The following is a 17,913-nucleotide window of genomic DNA, read 5'->3' as shown; positions in this document are numbered from 1 at the left end:
ATATAACTAAATCTTACCAGTAGATTCAGTTATGATCACAGTGTTCTCCAAACTCAAAAACACAATGCTTGACAAGTTTGAATGTACCCAAGAACTTAAAACATAAAATTTTCAGTTACTTTTCTTCGTTTTGCCTGATATAAGAATATGTGGTTTATTATTTTTAAAAAATTATGAAATTTGAATATTTAAAGAAAATAACAGTTGCCCATAATTCTGTCACCACAGCGGTAACTGCTATCATAGTGTATTTCTTACTTTATGATCAGGAACATTTTCTTACTCATTAAATATTCTTCAAAAACAAAGTTTTCTAATTATTTCATAGTGATTTATTGGTATATACATATATATCAATAATTTACTTAATCATATCCGTGTTTTGGGGTGCCTGGGTGGCTCCGTTAGTTGGGCGGCTGACTTCAGCTCAGGTCATTATCTCACAGTTCATGGGTTCAAGCCCCGTGTCAGGCTCTGTGCTGACAGCTCAGAGCCTGGAGCCTGCTTCGGATTCTGTGTCTCCCTCTCTCCCTCTGCCCCTCCCCCACTCCTGCTCCGTCTCTCTCTCTCTCTTAAAATTAAATAAACATTAAGAAAAATCATATCTATGTTTTTATATACACGATTTCCACTTTGCACTGATTTTGCTTATATTTCTTTTTAATAAAATGGAAATGTCCTTGATTTGATTTTGTCTTTTAGAAGAATCAGATGCAGGGAATAAAGCTGTCAGCAAGTTTGGATCTTTTTCAGCCACCTTAGAAAATGGCATCTGCCTCTCAATAAGTTACTATGGACCAAGTGGAATGACACCAGGTAAAATAAACACAACAGCAAGGATAAGTGTCCCATGACCAACGGTACCTGTCCATCCTCAACCTGCTCACTTGTTGATAAACACATTCTGATTTAATGCCCCTCTTTTTCTGAAAGGTGGGAATATATGTGTGAGTGTGTATATATACATGTGTATTTACATATATGTACGTGTATAATCTTTCATACATAGAAAAAAACAGCGCTTTGACATTTGAAAAAGAACTTATCATATGTAATTTTAAATATAGTCACATATACATATAAAATTTTATAGATAGATAGATAAATAATTTCAGTTATCTTTGTTAACTAGCCCAGGAAAATAAGTCCATTAGTTGGTGCCAAAAAAAAGCATGATTTCTCAAGGAATCCTTTTGGTTTTCCACATAATAATATTTTTACGAATCCTGTGATTGTGGAATCTCAATGTACTTCAGAACTTAACAGCCTTAAAGGAGCCATTCACCGGACATCTTGAAGGATTTCTTTACCCCGCTTTTAATGAACAAATTCTCCAACTGGAAGCTATTTCCTTACAAACCACAAAATAATATGTCACTTAACCAAGAACCAACTAGGAAATCTTGTGGGTTCCCATGCATGTTACAAGGATCTAAACACACAGATTTCATTAAAAAGAAAAAACTTTACAAAATCAAAAGATAATCCCTATGCTATATAGCCTTAAAACTATGTGTAGTTTTATCTGCCTTGCTATCTAGCTCTTTTTATGCAGAGACAATATTCCATTGGATCGTTATAATCTTTTTCTTACCTTGTACAAAATATTGTAGTACTCTAGTGAGTCAGAGAGCCCATTAAATTTGTTAGTATTTTTGTTTTATTTGGGGTTTTATCGTTTAATTTTGTATTTTGTTTGTTTCTGAGCCAGCACTTGAAGTCATTCTGTGCCTAACAAATTATGTATTAGATTCATTATCATACACAGTCACTAAAAAGTCCTATCCATTCTTATCATGATTTCAGATTAAGACATTTACACTCTACAATCAACTCTACTGCTGCTGTTTCTTAAGTGATTTCCCTATTTTTTATTTAATCCTTAAGTTATTGTGCAAGTATTCCATTTAAAACAAATGTTCCTAATTTCAAGTTATAAGTACTGCATTTGAAATTGTTTCCAGTGTGAAACAAGTGGAAAGGCATCCCAACGCTCATGGATTAGAAGAACAAATACTGTTCAAAAGTCTATACTATAGACACTATAGTGAAATAAGTCAGGCAGAGAAAGACAAATACCATATGATTTCACTCATATGTGGAATTTGAGAAACAAAACAAATGAGCAAAGGGAAAAGAGAGAGAGAGACAAATCAAGAGACAGACTTTTATTTTTAAGAAATAGACTCTTAGTTATAGAGAGCAATTAGGGATTAAGGAGTACACTTGTCATGATGAGCATAGGATGACGTACGGAATTGTTGAATCGCGATATTGTACACCTGAAACCAATATAACAAAGCATGTTAACTAACGAATTAAAATCCAAACTTAAAAAAAAAGTAATGGTTTACTTTTCGTGTATTAAAAATATTGGAGGCATGAGTCTTTACAAAAAATATAAACTCCTTACATATGCACATAATAGTAATACTTAAGAACTTTTATCTGCTAATAACTAAACAAATTTCCAGTCCGGTTATCCCCCCCCCCTTAATTGGGTATATACAGCTTTCCAGAGCTTATTCATCTTGCTTAACTGAAACTTTTTACCCATTGAGTAATAACTCCCCATTTCCTTCTCCCTGAGCCCCTGGCACCGCCATTTTACACTTTGATTCTATTATTTTGACTATTTTAGATAACTCATGTAAATGGAATCGTACAGTATTTGTCTTTCTGCGACTGGATTATTTCACTAAGCATAATTTCCTCAAGGATCCATCAGTGTTGTTGCACATTGCAGAATTTCCTTCCTTTTTAAGACTGAATAGTATTCTGTGATATGTATATGGCACATTTTATTTATCCATTCGTCTGTTGGTGGACATCTGGGTGGTTTCCACCTACCCGATTCTTTTTGTGACTTTTAGTTCCTTGAGTGCTTTCTCTTATCTCTGGCCATTTGCTCATGCTTTGCCTCTTGTTCGGACCACTTTCTCCTGCTGCATGTACCGCCACTTATGACAGTTAAGCTTCCTACCATCCTTCAGGTCTCAGCTTACAGATTGCTTGCTCTGAGAAAGACTTCACAGATCAAGTGGCGGTAGCATGTGAACTGGGTCTTTGGAAGTGAGTGGGAATTGCCTAAGCAAAGAATCAAAGGAAAAGGGAATTCTAATTACTAAGAACAGTGTGTACAAAATCTCAGTAACATAAAAGCACGACTTGTTTATGGAAAGGCAAACTGTGTAGTATAGTCAAAGTATAAGTTGTATAGAGGCATTTGTGTTCGATTCCCTTCTTTTGTGTTCCCATGGACCCCTGTACCTCCTCTATCATGGACGTAACACATGCCATTGTACCTGAGGGTTTTTTCATTTGTCTACCCATTACAGTGTAAATTCCCTGTAGCCTCGTTCGTCATTGGTTACCCAATTCCTAGTTCATGATAGTAGGTACTCAACAAATATTTACTGAATGAGTAAGTGGATGGGGATGAGAGAGAGGAGTTTCCAACTGCCTATAACTGGACATCATTCACTTGTTTATATACTGTACTTCCTATGGGTCAGGGATCTTGCTGGCACTGAGCCATGATGACGAATAAAACCATAGCATATCTACTCAAAAAAACTCATTGTCTAATGGGGAGAGAAAACATAAATAGAGAAATAACTGCAGAAGTGCTAGAAATTATATATAAACAGAGGTCCAGGGGCAGCTAGAAAATACTTCAGAGAGAAAATACAGCATCTGCGGTGGTACTTTAGAGACGAATGGGAACTATCCAGACAAAGCAACAAGGAAAGGCAATTCTAGATAGTAAGAACCATTTGTATAAATGTACAGTTGTGTAAAAGCATGCCATCTTTACAGAAAGGTGAAAAGTTGAGTGTGGCTGGAGTGGAGGAAAATGAGTCCTGTATGCCCTATGAGATCAGTGAGTGTCAGAGGTGTTTAAGTAAGGGAAGGGAAGTGACATGCTTGGATTTCATATTAGGAATATAATTTTAGTGATAGTTTGAAGAATACACTGAAATGGTGGTATTGGAGGTGTCATACCAGTTAGGAGCCTACTACAGAAAATCAAGAGATCAGTGAGACTACAAGCAAAGGGAGGACTAGATAGCAGAGGCATCATTCAAGAGAAATTTCTGATGGCTTGGTGACTGGTTATATAGGGTCAGCCAAAAAGAGAAAATGCAAATGGCCTCACTGTCTAACTTGGGAAATGTGGTGCTTGATTGGTCATTAAATGAGATTTGAGTACATAGAGTTTCCTTTCCTAGGAAAAGAGAGAATCACTGGGTTTGAAACATCTCCAGTACGACAACCAGGGGAGATGTCCAAAGGCAGTTGCACATACGACTCTGATGCTCAGAAAGAAAGGTCATGCCTTGAGATGTAAATTTTGGAGTCATCAGTATGTAGATGATAGTTGGACCTCCAGTAGTATATGAGATATTCAGGTCTATTGTATGTAATAAAGGTGCTCAGTCCTGGCTGTGTATCACAATCACATGTGATTTTTCACAGGTGTAAATACATACACCTCATCCATAGAGAGTCTGATTCAGAGGGTCAAGGGGGTGGGAGAATACTGAGCTCTTTTTTTTTTTTTTTTTTTTTTTTTTTTGTAATTCAGTGAGTAATTATTATGAGTAGCCAGAGTTAAAACACATCCTTTGTGTAAGCATAAGGGAAGAATCCTTGAAATTTAATGACAGTTAAGGATTCACGAGACAGGAAGAACCAGTAAAGAGACAGAAAGAAATTGCCCAAAGAAGGAAGAGGAGATTCACATGGGAGTATTACTCTGGAACCCAGAGGAGAATAGAACTCAAGATGCAAATTATGCTCAGAAGATTCCAACATAATTCCTTCAGAGATCAGCTCTCCTTTGACAATTCTGACAACCCATTGCTATATTAAGCATAAAATCAATCTTCTATGACTTCTTTTTATCATCTCAACTAAACAAACCAATTTCTTTTCTGAATTTCCTTATCTGTATCCCTTATTTTCCTATTTAATATGTCCTTGTATTGAAGCTATTTGAGTATAAATCTTATTTAGACTATATTGGCTTCATAAGGTCTTTTATACATTTTGTTATTATTACCCACTGGTCCAAATATTTTGCATATAAGAGCCTCTCAGTAAATATTTCTCAAATATACAGTTATTGCCCTATAATTAGGAGTTCATAATATAGACGGGAAGGCAAGAACATGTGAAATAATGGCATCAAATATGTCAAAGTATTCAGTACCTGAGATTTTTTTAACTATAATTCTGATTCTTTTCAGGCCTTATATATTATTTTATTTTATTGGTTTTTATTTTTTTTCAATATGAAATTTATTGTCAAATTGGTTTCCATACAACACCCAGTGCTCATCCCAAAAGGTGCCCTCCTCAATACCCATTACCCACCCTCCCCTCCCTCCCATCCCCCATCAACCCTCAGTTTATTCTCAGTTTTTAAGAGTCTCTTATGGTTTGGCTCTCTCCCTCTCTGTTTTTTTTTTTCTTCCCCTTCCCCATGGTCTTCTGGTAAGTTTCTCAGGATCCACATAAGAGTGAAAACATACAGTATCTGTCTTTCTCTGTGTGACTTATTTCACTTAGCATAACACTCTCCAGTTCCATCCACGTTGCTACAAAAGGCCATATTTCATTCTTCCTCATTGCCAAGTAGTATTCCATTGTGTATATAAACCACAATTTCTTTATCCATTCATCAGTTGATGGACATTTAGGCTCTTTCCATAATTTGGCTACTGTTCAAAGTGCTACTATAAACATTGGGGTACAAGTGCCCCTATGTATCGGCACTCCTATATCCCTTGGGTAAATTCCTAGCAGTGCTATTCCTGGGTCATAGGGTAGATCTATTTTTAATTTGAGGAACCTCCACACTGTTTTCCAGAGCGGCTGAACCAGTTTGCATTCCCACCAACAGTGCAAGAGCGTTCCCGTTTCTCCACATCCTTGCCAGCATCTATAATCTCCTGATTTGTTCATTTTAGCCACTCTGACTGGTGTGAGGTAGCATCTCAGTGTGGTTTTGATTTGTATTTCCCTGATGAGGAGTGACATTGAGCATCTTTTCATGTCCCTGTTGGCCATCTGGATGTCTTCTTTGTGCAATTGTGAATGGGATCAGTTTCTTTGTCTTTCTGTTGCTTCATTATTAGTGTATAAGAATGCAACTGATTTCTGTACATTGATTTTGTATCCTGCAACTTTCCTGAATTCATGTATCAGTTCTAGCAGACTTTTGGTGGAGTCTGTCGGGTTTTCCATGTATAATATCATGTCATCTGCAAAAAGTGAAAGCTTGACTTCATCTTTGCCAGTTTTGATGCCTTTGATTTCCTTTTGTTGTCTGATTGCTGATGCTAGCACTTCCAATACTATGTGAAACAACAGTGGTGAGAGTGGACATCCCTGTCATGTTCCTGATCTCGGGGAAAGCTCTGTTTTTCCCCGTTGACAATGACATTTGCTGTGGGCTTTTCATAAATGGCATTTATGATGTTTAAGTAAATTCCTTCTATCCCGACTTTCTTGAGGGTTTTTATCAAGAAAGGATGCTGAATTTCTGCATCGATTGACAGGACCATATGGTTCTTTTCTTTTCTTTTATTAATGTGATGTATCACATTGATTGATTTGCAAATGTTGAACCAGCCCTGCAGCCCAGGAATGAATCCCACTTGATCATGCTTTATATGCTGTTGAATCTGATTTGCTAGTATCTTATTGAGAATTTTTGCATCCATATTCATCAGGGATATTGGCCTGTAGTTGTCTTTTTCTTGCTGGGTCTCTGTCTGGTTTAGGAATCAAAGTAATAGTGGCTTCATAGAATGAGTCTGGAAGTTTTCCTTCCCTTTCTAATTTTGGAACAGCTTGAGAAAGATAGGTAGTATCTCTGCTTTAAATATCTGGTAGAATATCCCTGGGAAGAATATCCCTGGGAAGCCATCTGGTCCTGGACTCTTATTTGTTGGGAGGTTTTTGGTAACTGATTCAATTTCTTTGCTGGTTATGAGTCTGTTCAAGTTTTTCTATTTCTTCCTGTTTTAGTTTTGGAAGGGTGTGGGTGCTTAGGAATTTGTTCATTTCTTCCAGGTTATCCAGTTTCTTGGCATATAATTTTTCATAATATTCCCTGATAATTGCTTGTATTTCTGAGGGATTGGTTGTAATAATTCCATTTTCATTCATGATTTTATCTATTTGGGTCATCTCCCTTTTCTTTTTGAGGAGCCTGGCTAGAGGTTTATCAATTTTGTTTATTTTTTCAAAAAACCAACTCTTGGTTTCATGGATCTGCTCTACAGTTTTTTTAGATTCTACATTGTTTATTTTTGCTCTGATCTTTATTATTTCTCTTCTTCTGCTGGATTTAGGCTGTCTTTGCTGGTCTGCTTCTATTTCCTTTAGGTGTGCTGTTAGGTTTTGTATTTGGGATTTTTCTTGTTTCTTGAGATAGGCCTGGATTACAGTGTATTTTCCTCTCAGGACTGCCTTCACTGCATCCCAAAGCGTTTGGATTGTTGTATCTTCATTTTCATTTGTTTCCATATATTTTTAAATTTCTTCTCTAATTGCCTGGTTGACCCACTCATTCTTTAGTAGGGTGTTCTTTAACCTCCATGCTTTTGGAGGTTTTCCAGACTTTTTCCTGTGGTTGATTTCAAGCTTCATAGCATCGTGGTCTGAAAGTGTGCATGGTATGATCTCAATTCTTGTATACTTACGAAGGGCTGTTTTGTGACCCAGTATGTGATCTATTTTGGAGAATGTTCCATGTGCACTCGAGAAGAAAGTATATTCTGTTGCTTTGGCATGCAGAGTTCTAAATATATCTGTCAAGTCCATCTGATCCAATGTATCATTCAGGGCCCTTGTTTCTTTATTGATCCTGTGTCTAGATGATCTACCCATTGTTGTAAGTAGAGTATTAAAGTCCCCTGAAATTACCACATTCTTATCAGTAAGGTTGCTTATGTTTGTAATTGTTTTATATATTTGGGGGCTCCTGTATTCGGCGCATAGACATTTATAATTGTTAGCTCTTCCTGATGGATAGACCCTGTAATGATTATATAATGCCCCTCTTCATCTCTTGTTACAGCCTTTAATTTAAAGTCTAGTTTGTCTGATATAAGTATGGCTACTCCAGCTTTCTTTTGACTTCCGGTAGCATGATAGATAGTTCTCCATCCTGTCACTTTCAATCTGAAGGTGTCCTCAGGTCTAAAATGAGTCTCTTGTAAACAGCAAATAGATGGGTCTTGATTTTTTTACCCATTCTGATACCCTATGTCTTTTGGTTGGAGCATTTAGTCCATTTACATTCAGTGTTATTATAGAAAGATATGGGTTTAGAGTCATTGTGATGTCTGTAGGTTTCATGCTTGTAGTGATGTCTCTGGTACTTTGTCTCACAGAATCCCCCTTAGTATCTCTTGTAGGGCTGGTTTAGTGGTGATGAATTTCTTCAGTTTTTGTGTGTTTTGGAAAACCTTTATCTCTCCTTCTATTCTGAATTACAGACTTGTTGGATAAAGGATTCTCAGCTACATATTTTTTCTGTTCATCACATTGAAGATTTCCTGCCATTCCTTTCTGGCCTGCCAAGTTTCAGTAGATAGGTCTGTCACTAGTCTTATCGGTCTCCCTTTATATGTTTATAGAGCTGTATATAGAGCATGTTTATCCCTAGCTGCTTTCAGAATTTTCTTGTTATCCTTGTATTTTGCCAGTTTCACTATGATACGTCATGCAGAAGATCGATTCAAGTCACGTCTGAAGGGAGTTCTCTGTGCCTCTTGGAGTTCAATGCTTTTTTCCTTCCCCAGATCGGGGAAGTTCTCAGCTATGATTTGTTCAAGTACACCTTCAGCCCCTTTCTCTCCCTCTTCCTCTTCTGAAATTCCTATCATACGGATATTGTTACATTTGATTGCATCACTTAGTTCTCTAATTCTCCCCTCATACTGCTGGATTTTTTTTAATCTCTCTTTTTATCAGCTTCCTCTTTTCCCATAATTTTTATCTTCTAATTCACCTATTCTCTCCTCTGCCTCTTCAATCCGAGCTGTGTTCACCTCCATTTTATTTTGTGCCTCATTTATAGCATTTTTTAGCTCCTCATGACTATTTCTTAATCCCTTGATCTCTGTAGCAATAGCTTCTCTGCTGTCCTCTATACGTTTTTCAAGCTCAGCAATTATTTTTATGACTATTATTCTAAATTCTTGTTCCGTTAGAGTGCTTAAGTCATTTTTGATCAATTCATTAGCTGTTGCTACTTCCTGGAGTTTCTTTTGAGGAGAATTCTTCCGTTTCATCATTTTGGATAGTCCCTGGGGTGGTGTGGAACTGCAGGGAACTTCCCCTGTGCTTTCTGGAGTAACTTGTGTTGGTGGGCGGGGCCACAGTCAGACCCACTGCTGGGGCCACAGACTGGTGTGTACCTTATCTTCCCCTCTCCCAGGGGTAGGACTCACTGTGGAGTGGTGTGGCCCCTGTCTGGGCTACTTGCACACTGCCAGGTTTGTGGTGCTGCTTCAATGGGGTCTGGCGTATTAGCTGGGGTGGATCCACAAGGTGCACCAGGATGGGAGGGGTAGGCTCAGCTTGCTTTGCCATCAGTGGTCCGCTGCGGGAAGGGCCTTGCAGCACCGGAAGGGAGGGATGGATCCACAGAAGTACAGCGTTGGGTGTTTGCACAGTGCCAGCAAGTTCGTGATGGGAACTGGTCCCCTTTGGAATTTCGGCTGGGGGATGGGAGAGGGAAATGGCGCTTGCCAGTGCCTTTGTTCCCCACCAAGCTGAGCTCTGTCTTCCAGGGCTCAACATCTCTCCCTCCTGGCATCCTCTCACCCTCCCGCTCTCCGAGCAGAGCTGCTGACTTTTAACATTCCATATGTTAAGTCCTGCTGGCTGTCAGAACACACTCTGTCCGGCCCTCCACTTTTGCAAGCCAGATTCAGGGGCTCTGCCTTGCTGGGTGGGCTGGCTGCCCCTCCACCACCCCGGCTCCCTCCCTCCAGTCCATGTAGCACGCACCACCTCTCTGCCCTTCCTACTCTCTTCCATGGGCCTCTCGTCTATGCTTGGCTCTGGAGAGTCCGTTCTGCTGGTCTTCTGGTGTTTTTCTGGGTTATTTAGGCAGGTGTGGGTGGAATCTAAGTGATCAGCTGGACCAGGTGATCCCAGCGTCCTCCTATGCCGCCATCTTCTCCTCCCTATTTTATTGGTTTTTAAATATAATTTATTGTCAAATTGGCTAACATACAGTGTGTACAGTGTGCTCTTGGTTTTGGGGGTAGATTCCCATGGTTCATCACATACATACAGCACCCAGTGGAGGTTCCTTAAAAAATTAAAAATAGAACTACCCTACGACTTAGAAATAGCACTACTAGGAGTTTATCCAAAGGATACAGGAGTGCTAAGTCATAGGGGCACCTGTATCCCAATGTTTACAATTCTGATTTTAAATGACTACATTACCCCTGAAATCTATCCAACTGAAAAAATCATATTAGCAAGGTAAAAATTGTTGCCAACTGGTGTAAATGTTTGTGATACCAATTTTATTTAACAAACATACCCAATATGAATGTCTAATTTACTTGTTTTCTCCTTTTCTCTTTATAGAAGATAAGGATCCTAATTTGGACACAATGTTGAATATCCCATCAGCACTTACTGCAACAGTAATTCCTGTCGTAGTGACTGTTCCTCAAGGCAAAGGAAAACCAAAATCAAAAGGCAAAGAAAAACCCAGAGAATCAATTAAAGAAGAGGAACACCCAAAAGAAGAAGAGAAAAAGGTACAGGGACTTGCCATGGATCCCAAAACTCTACTCCTACCTCAGTGTTAACTTTTTTTTAAATCATGAGTTAGGTCCATAGTGTTATTGCACTACATATACATTCTTGTGCAAATGAATTAACATTCCCTGGAGTTTCAATTTTGAATGAATGAGAAGAGATGTGCACACAGGAGTTGGGTCCCTATGCCAGGAGACATATTGTCATATACATCTCTCTCAGGTCTTTCATTCTAAACTCAGCAGGACAAGCTCAGCCTTTTTTGCCACTCTGGTTCTTGAGTTTTCTTTGCTTTTGGTTGGTTAAGTTCCTACCATTCTCTAAGTACTTTATTTAGCTTCATTAGATAAATAACAATTGAAAGAGGAGTATCTTTAATTAAATAATGGAAATGCTTCCATTTGGTAAACTTGGGCTTAGATTTATATGCCAAGGATTGAAGGACAGTCTGCTTCTGGCTAAAGACCAGTTCACCCTGTACCTCCAAACTGCCACCCAATGCAAACACACACTCACAGAGGCTTTGGTTCCAAACATGTTCCTGATAGAAGAATACAGATCAAAAGAGGAGCAAGAAGAAAACCACTGATGAACTCTTGACTCTTTAGGCATTTACTAGAACAGCTGTGCAGTTTGTACAATGTACAAACACTCAACTCGTTAGAATAAAAAAAAACGTGTTAAAAAGAGATCAGGGATCTTGATTTCAGACCTCGGCCCTTTAAAACTTATGGGGTTTGTATGCTACTTAGCCTCTCTGTACCATATTTATTTAGCTTTACTGCAAGATGACTTTTCTCAAGCCAGGACACTTGACCCTTGCTAAATGAAAATTGCATGGTGTTTGAGCAGAATAGCCCTGGATAATTCACTAATTTGACTGAAAGCAATTTGGTAGCAAACCAGTCAGCTCTCCTAAAATTTTTAAAAAGTGACGCTAATGGAAGGATGGGAGATAATTACTGGTTTTTTGTGTAATGGTAGATTTGTCATGGCAAGGTTCATGTCTTTAAGCAGTATTATTCATTTTACAGAATTTCATAATTTCTTTCCTCTTAATTTGGTTTTGTATTTTTAATTGATTTTTAGCTAACTTTTCAGATTTTATTATTTGTTAGTAACAAAGGCAGAGCAATTTAAATGATCAACAGTAGAAGACTAATTAGAATAAACTAAAGATCCAGAAACAAGGGATCGGTTGGAATGACTTTAGTGGCTAACTGGAAAGAAAGCCGACTGGAAAACCTGAAATTATTATTGTGAGGGGTTGGTTGGAAGCAACCAAATAACTTTGATTCTGGAATGCAATTAACCAACCAGGTATTCGGGCATAGTTGGCAGAAAATTAATTAAGATTTTTCCCTAGACACACCCAAACTTCATCAGTTTATAAATAATCTTTTTATGCCCTTTTTAAATTGTTTTTACTTACTACAAAAGTAATGCCTGCTTATTAGAGAAAAATAAGGACACATATCCTAACAGCATAACATCTCTAACACCCAAACTTTAAAAAATACACAAAGTGGGTAGTGGGGATGTGGTCAGCCTTTACACCCACATTTGCAAACAGAAATATCATTCAAGGCCTACTTCAAGGCCCAACTCCTCCATGATCCTTTCCTAACTATTCTCATTAACTTTGGTATCTTCATTTTTTGAGGAGAGATGTGCCAACCATTTGGTACTATAATTTAATTGTTTCACATGTCTATGTACCATTCTACAATATAGAATATAAAGTGCACAAAGGTAGAGACTCATGCATTTTTTAGGTTCCATCACAGGGCCCACTAGTCATGGGCAAGTCATATGTTAAGCACTCAGCAAGTCCATGCTTAGTCGTAATAAATCAATAGCTCATTTAGAAAATAACACTTATTCACATGTTAAATTATTTACAGGAAGAAGTGGAACCAGAACCTGTTTTACAAGAGACTCTTTATGTTCCCACTTTCCAAAACCTAAATGTGTCTTGCCCCAATGGGCTCCTAGTGACCTTCATTGGGCAAGAGTCTACAGGTGAGTGTTAGCTGGTGTAGAGCAAGGAGAGAGTGGAGCAAAAAAATATAGAAAACAATTAAATCACCATTGAAAGTGTGTATTTTCCTACTAGTTAAATATACTTGTTAATAATGAACAATAGGCTAATAATAATAACCCTCATTTTCTGAGCATTTACTGATAGCTTGGCACTAAATATTTAATATACATGAAAAAATACAACTATTAGAGGGGCGCCTGGGTGGTTCAGTCTGTTGAACATCCAACTCTTGATTTTGGCTCAGATGATGATCTCATGGTTCATGATATCAAGCCCCGCATTGGGCCAGGAGCTCCTGTCAGCCAGGAGCCTGCTTGGGGTTCTCTCTGGCCCTCCCTGCTCATGTTCTCTCTCTCTCTCTCTCTCTCAACATAAATAAATAAACATTTTTTAAAAATACAACTATTTTAAGCTAAGTCCTAGTAATTCCATTTTACAAAACAAATTGAGGCTTTGGGAGGTTCATTAATTTGCCTAAGGTCACTCAACTCCTAAGTGGCAGAGATAAAAGTCCATTCTTGGTCCAGTGATGGCAAAGCCTAGAGGCCATACAGAAATAACAGACATTATAAAATCATATGCTGATACTTGAGAACAAGACTGGTTTCCTTCAAGCATTGAACCTGCACTTGCCTCTCCCTCCTTTGTGCTCACTGTCCTTTGTTTTGATCAGCCCAGCAAATTAATGTACCTGCGTCCCTTCGTAGAGGCAGGAAGACAGGGCCCACAATAGTTGTTAAGAGCACTGACTTTGCCATCACTGGACCAAGAATGGACTTTTATCTCTGCCACTTAGGAGTTGAGTGACCTTAGTCACAATAAGTACAAGTAGGATTTCTTTAATTACACTAATTGAGGCATCCACGTTGGTGACTGAATTTGCATATCACTTAAATGGGGACCCACTATTGCGATAGAATTAACAGAAGCAGCAAAGCAAACATGGGCCTGGGACTTGAGTTCTGACTATATGGCCCTTTCAGTTACTTACTGTCTCTAGACCATGTTTCTTCATCTATAAATGTTGTATTGTATCAGTGGGTCTTGATCTTTTTTCACAACCAAATATTCTCTTTATTATAATTTCCTTATGTACACCATATTGGAAAAGTATATCTATCAAAGAAAAAGAGTATGCCTATTGAAAAATAATTCAATGTCATATTTACTTGCCACCCAAATGAAAAGAAACTAAATGTTGCAGTTGATCTGATTTGTCTCAATCTTGTTTTTCATTAGGCTTTATCACTTATTAAAAATAGACCATGAATCTTGGAATCGACTTCCCAGGATTCCTAGTGGTCCAGGTTTTCCATGATGAGATGACTGTGTGATGACCATGAAGGGTCTTCCAGAGTCAAAGTCAAAGATGTTATGAGTGTACTAAGAGGGATATTTCTAGATAAGAACATATTTGTCTGCTTGTTCACTTGATCCTATTATCAAATTCCAGCTTTCCACCTTTTTTTATTAGTTTCATTATCTAGCCTGATATTTTCATCCTTATATCATGGTAGACAATGTGGTTAATAATAACTCTGCTTGGAGCATGTAATCTTTTAAAAATCTTCCATATATTATGAATATCCTAATTCAAGTCTGAACATAATTACAACATAAATACCAAAGGAGCAATGTTTTCATTAGGGTCAGCCTTGTACAGAAGGAGGGAAGGTCATGCAGTATATGAAGAAAGAGCTTTCTTGGGTGACCTTGGACGAGTCATAACCCCTCTCCACCTGAATTTCTTCATTTATAAGATAGTGTCATATACTAAACAGGGTTATTATAAGTATTAAATGAGAAAATACTTTCTAATTTGGAGCATACTAATCCAGTGTTAGGTTTTGGGTGGTTTTTGTTTATTTTGGGTCATGGTAGCAGCAGTTGTTTTTACAACATGAGAAAATAGTTAAGCCTAGAGACCCGTTCAACTCCTAGGCCTGCCACTTAACTGTGTGACCTTGGAGAAGCTATAAACCTTTCCAGCCTCCATTTCTTCAAAACCCTGGAAAGTGAGTGTCTCCCTTAAAAGTTTGCTGGGATGAGCTGAATAAAATACATATACAAATCATTTAACATATAAAAACATCCAAGTAAGTGCTTATTAGTTTATTGTTAGTAATACTTCTGTGACTTAGAGGGTATCACGAAGGGCCCTCATTTCAAAATATTTTTCTATCAGCCTGATACAGTCCTTGAAATGTCATCATTACATGTTGGTAAACCACTTTACAAATTGAGAAGAGGAAAATATTCGGTTAGCAAAAACTGAATTCTCGTTAATATTTTCTTTTGAAGGAAATTACCAGGTGCTTTTCTCCTTGATTGCCAGCTTAGAGTAGAATGCTGAGAAAAATCTGGATTTGGTTAGAGATGAGGGGATGATGTTAACTCTGAAAAATGATGAAATATTTTGGGAGGGCAAGCCTGAAGTGAGTGACTCCCCCTGAGGCTCCAGGCAGCCAGGGGTCACCAGGAGAGCATTGAGCACCCAGGGGCAAGAGCTTAGTCAAGGGCAAGAGAAAAGTGCCAACAGGGAGAAAAGGGAACCTCTAAGGACAGCAAAGCTCTGCTTCCTTCCTAATTTTGCCAGAGGTGTCCTAGAACTCATGAGAAAGAATGGGTTGTACATAGAGAAGGTACCTATTGAGTACCTACAGACGACCTTCTTTACTACATTTGACCATATAGCAAAGGTAGAAAAGAACCAGTGCTCTGCGCCATCGGTCATGACATGGAAACTGCCCTATTACTCAGCTGTAGACAGAAGAATGAAAACAATTAAGCAACAAGATAAAACACCGGCCACACAGCATTGCCCAGTTCACATTAAGGCTTGCTTTTTTTTCAGATGGGAATGTTATGGATGAGGAACCCACTTGGGACATCATGGTCCGGCAGAGCTACCCCCAGAAGGTGAAGCACTATGAGTACTATAAGACGGTGATGCCACCAGTGGAACAGGAGGCATCAAGAGTTATCACCAGGCAAGGCACTGTTGTCAAGTACATGTTGGATGGATCCACACAGGTAAGAGAATGTTAGATAAATAATTCTCCTTCCTGCTGCAAAGTAAAACACAAACAAGCTATGGGGCAGGAGTAGTGTTGTGGTAGGTAAGAGGGACAACCCACTTGAAGATGGAGTGACACCGGAGATGGAAAATTGAGAATAGAACAGTAGAATAGAATAGAATAGTCTGCCAATAAGACTATTTGTATCCTTATTATAAATAAGCTTATTCTATATATGACCCAAGGCTGAGGATTAAACACAGTGTTCGCCTCCTCTGCCTCTCAAGGCACCTTAAAATAATAAAAAAAAAAAAAACTTTTGAATAACACATTCACAACTGTACTGGAAAACAACAAGATGTGTCATCAGTGGATGAAAATTGTGTGAGAATTTCTAGAAAATGCAAGTCAGGTGAGATCAGACTGATGGAGAAACATAAGAAAGTTTAAAACATGTACAGTGAAAAGCCTGCAGCAAAATTCAAACTCAGAAGTTTTAACACACACATTTCACAGATGGAGATCTGCACTCAGAAAATCGAGTTAGTGTCCCAGGTGACTCACTACTACCTGGAGGGTGGCAACCAGACAGCAAAATACCCAGGAGATGTGTGTCCTGCTCCATTCCTTCCCAGCGACCAGAGGCTACGCCACCAAGAAGTGAACAGGGATCCTCAAACAGAAATATGACTGTGCACCCAAGAGTCATCAACCCTACAGAAAAACCAACTGCATGAAAGTAAATTACAGAATAATAAAAAATTAAAGACAGAGCACCTAAGAAGAAGCATAGTTAAACAAAAAACTTGGAAGTGAGTAGAAGTAATATAGACAGACACTTGAGAGGGTAACAATCTATAAAATAACAATGAAAAAAGAACAGTTGCTGTGGAAAAAAAGTCGAGAGTTTTTAGATACTAAAAATGACAATTGTGTATCAAATCACTATGTTGTACACCTGAAAGTCAGATAATAGTGTATGTCATTATACTTCAATTAAAAATTTAAGAGGGGTTCCTGGGTGGCTCAGTCAGTTAAGTGACCCACTCTTGATTTTGGCTCAGGTCATGATCTCATGGTTATTGAGTCCAAGCCCCGTGTCAGGCTCCGCACTGACAGTGTGGAACCTGCTTGGGCTTCTCTCTCTCTCCCTCTCTCTCTGCCCCTCCTCTGCTCATGCATGCTCTCTCTGTCTCTCTCTGTCTCTCTCTCTCTCAACATAAATAAACTTTAAAAATACAAAATAAATAAAAATTTAAAAGGAGAAAAAAAACAAGAAAAATAATTGTGAAAATTGGGGGGGTGGGGGAGTGGATTGTGAGGGAGAGAAAAGTTAAGAGACATGGAAAAGGGATCTGAAGAATACAATCTCCAGAAGAAGAAAATGGTGGGAGTGAAGAAGGAAAATAAAGGAAGAAACAACATAGGGAATTTTCCCAGAACGAAAAAAAAAAAATACTTTGGATTAAACAAGAGTCAATCAGGATTGATACTAATAATCTTTAAAAGATCATCTAGATATGTTGTAGTGCAGTTTTGGGACTGCGCAGATAGACAATCCCGAAAGCTTCCTAAAGGAAACCAGTTACCTAGTACAGAATGGACGGGATGGACGTTAGATTTCTCATGAGCAGCAGCTGGTGGTGGTTCTTGTCATGTTCATTGGTGAGCGATAGAGATTGATCCAGACAGATGTATCTGTAGCACCTGTAGACACCATATCTACTAGATAGATATCGACAGACACTAAACATTTAAATATGTGATAAAGTTTTAAATGTAGTCATTATGTAAGTTGCAACAGAGTGCATAATTTTCCAGTGACATAGGGGAAGGATAAAGAATAGAGAAAATAGGGGTTCCTGGATGGCTCAGTCGGCTAAGTGTTCAACTTTGGCTCAGGTCATGATCTCACGGTTCGTGAGTTCAAGCCCTGCAGCAAGCTCTATGCTAACAGCTCGGAGCCTGAAGCCTGCCTCGGATTCTGTGTCTCCTTCTCTCTCTGCCCCTCGGCTCATGCTCTATCTCTCTCTAAAATAAATAAACATT

The 17,913-nt window shown here is 38.4% G+C and overlaps 1 protein-coding gene across 6 annotated transcripts in view; it reads left to right on the top strand.

Moving 5' to 3' along the window:
- Positions 1–17,913, top strand: part of SPAG17 (sperm associated antigen 17) — a 239,608-nt gene that overhangs the window by 134,897 nt on the left and 86,798 nt on the right. For all 6 annotated transcript variants that reach the window (XM_042953607.1, XM_042953611.1, XM_042953606.1 and 3 more), the window contains exons 24-27: positions 703–816; positions 10,627–10,802; positions 12,708–12,825; positions 15,702–15,880. In XM_042953607.1, the coding sequence (XP_042809541.1) occupies positions 703–816; positions 10,627–10,802; positions 12,708–12,825; positions 15,702–15,880 (587 nt within the window). The remainder of the gene's footprint in view (positions 1–702; positions 817–10,626; positions 10,803–12,707; positions 12,826–15,701; positions 15,881–17,913) is intronic.

This window comes from Panthera leo, chromosome C1 (genome assembly GCF_018350215.1).
Source record: "Panthera leo isolate Ple1 chromosome C1, P.leo_Ple1_pat1.1, whole genome shotgun sequence".
NCBI lineage: Eukaryota > Metazoa > Chordata > Mammalia > Carnivora > Felidae > Panthera > Panthera leo.
The sequence above is the reverse complement of the archived record's forward strand: the minus strand, read 5'-3'. Positions and strand labels throughout refer to the sequence as shown.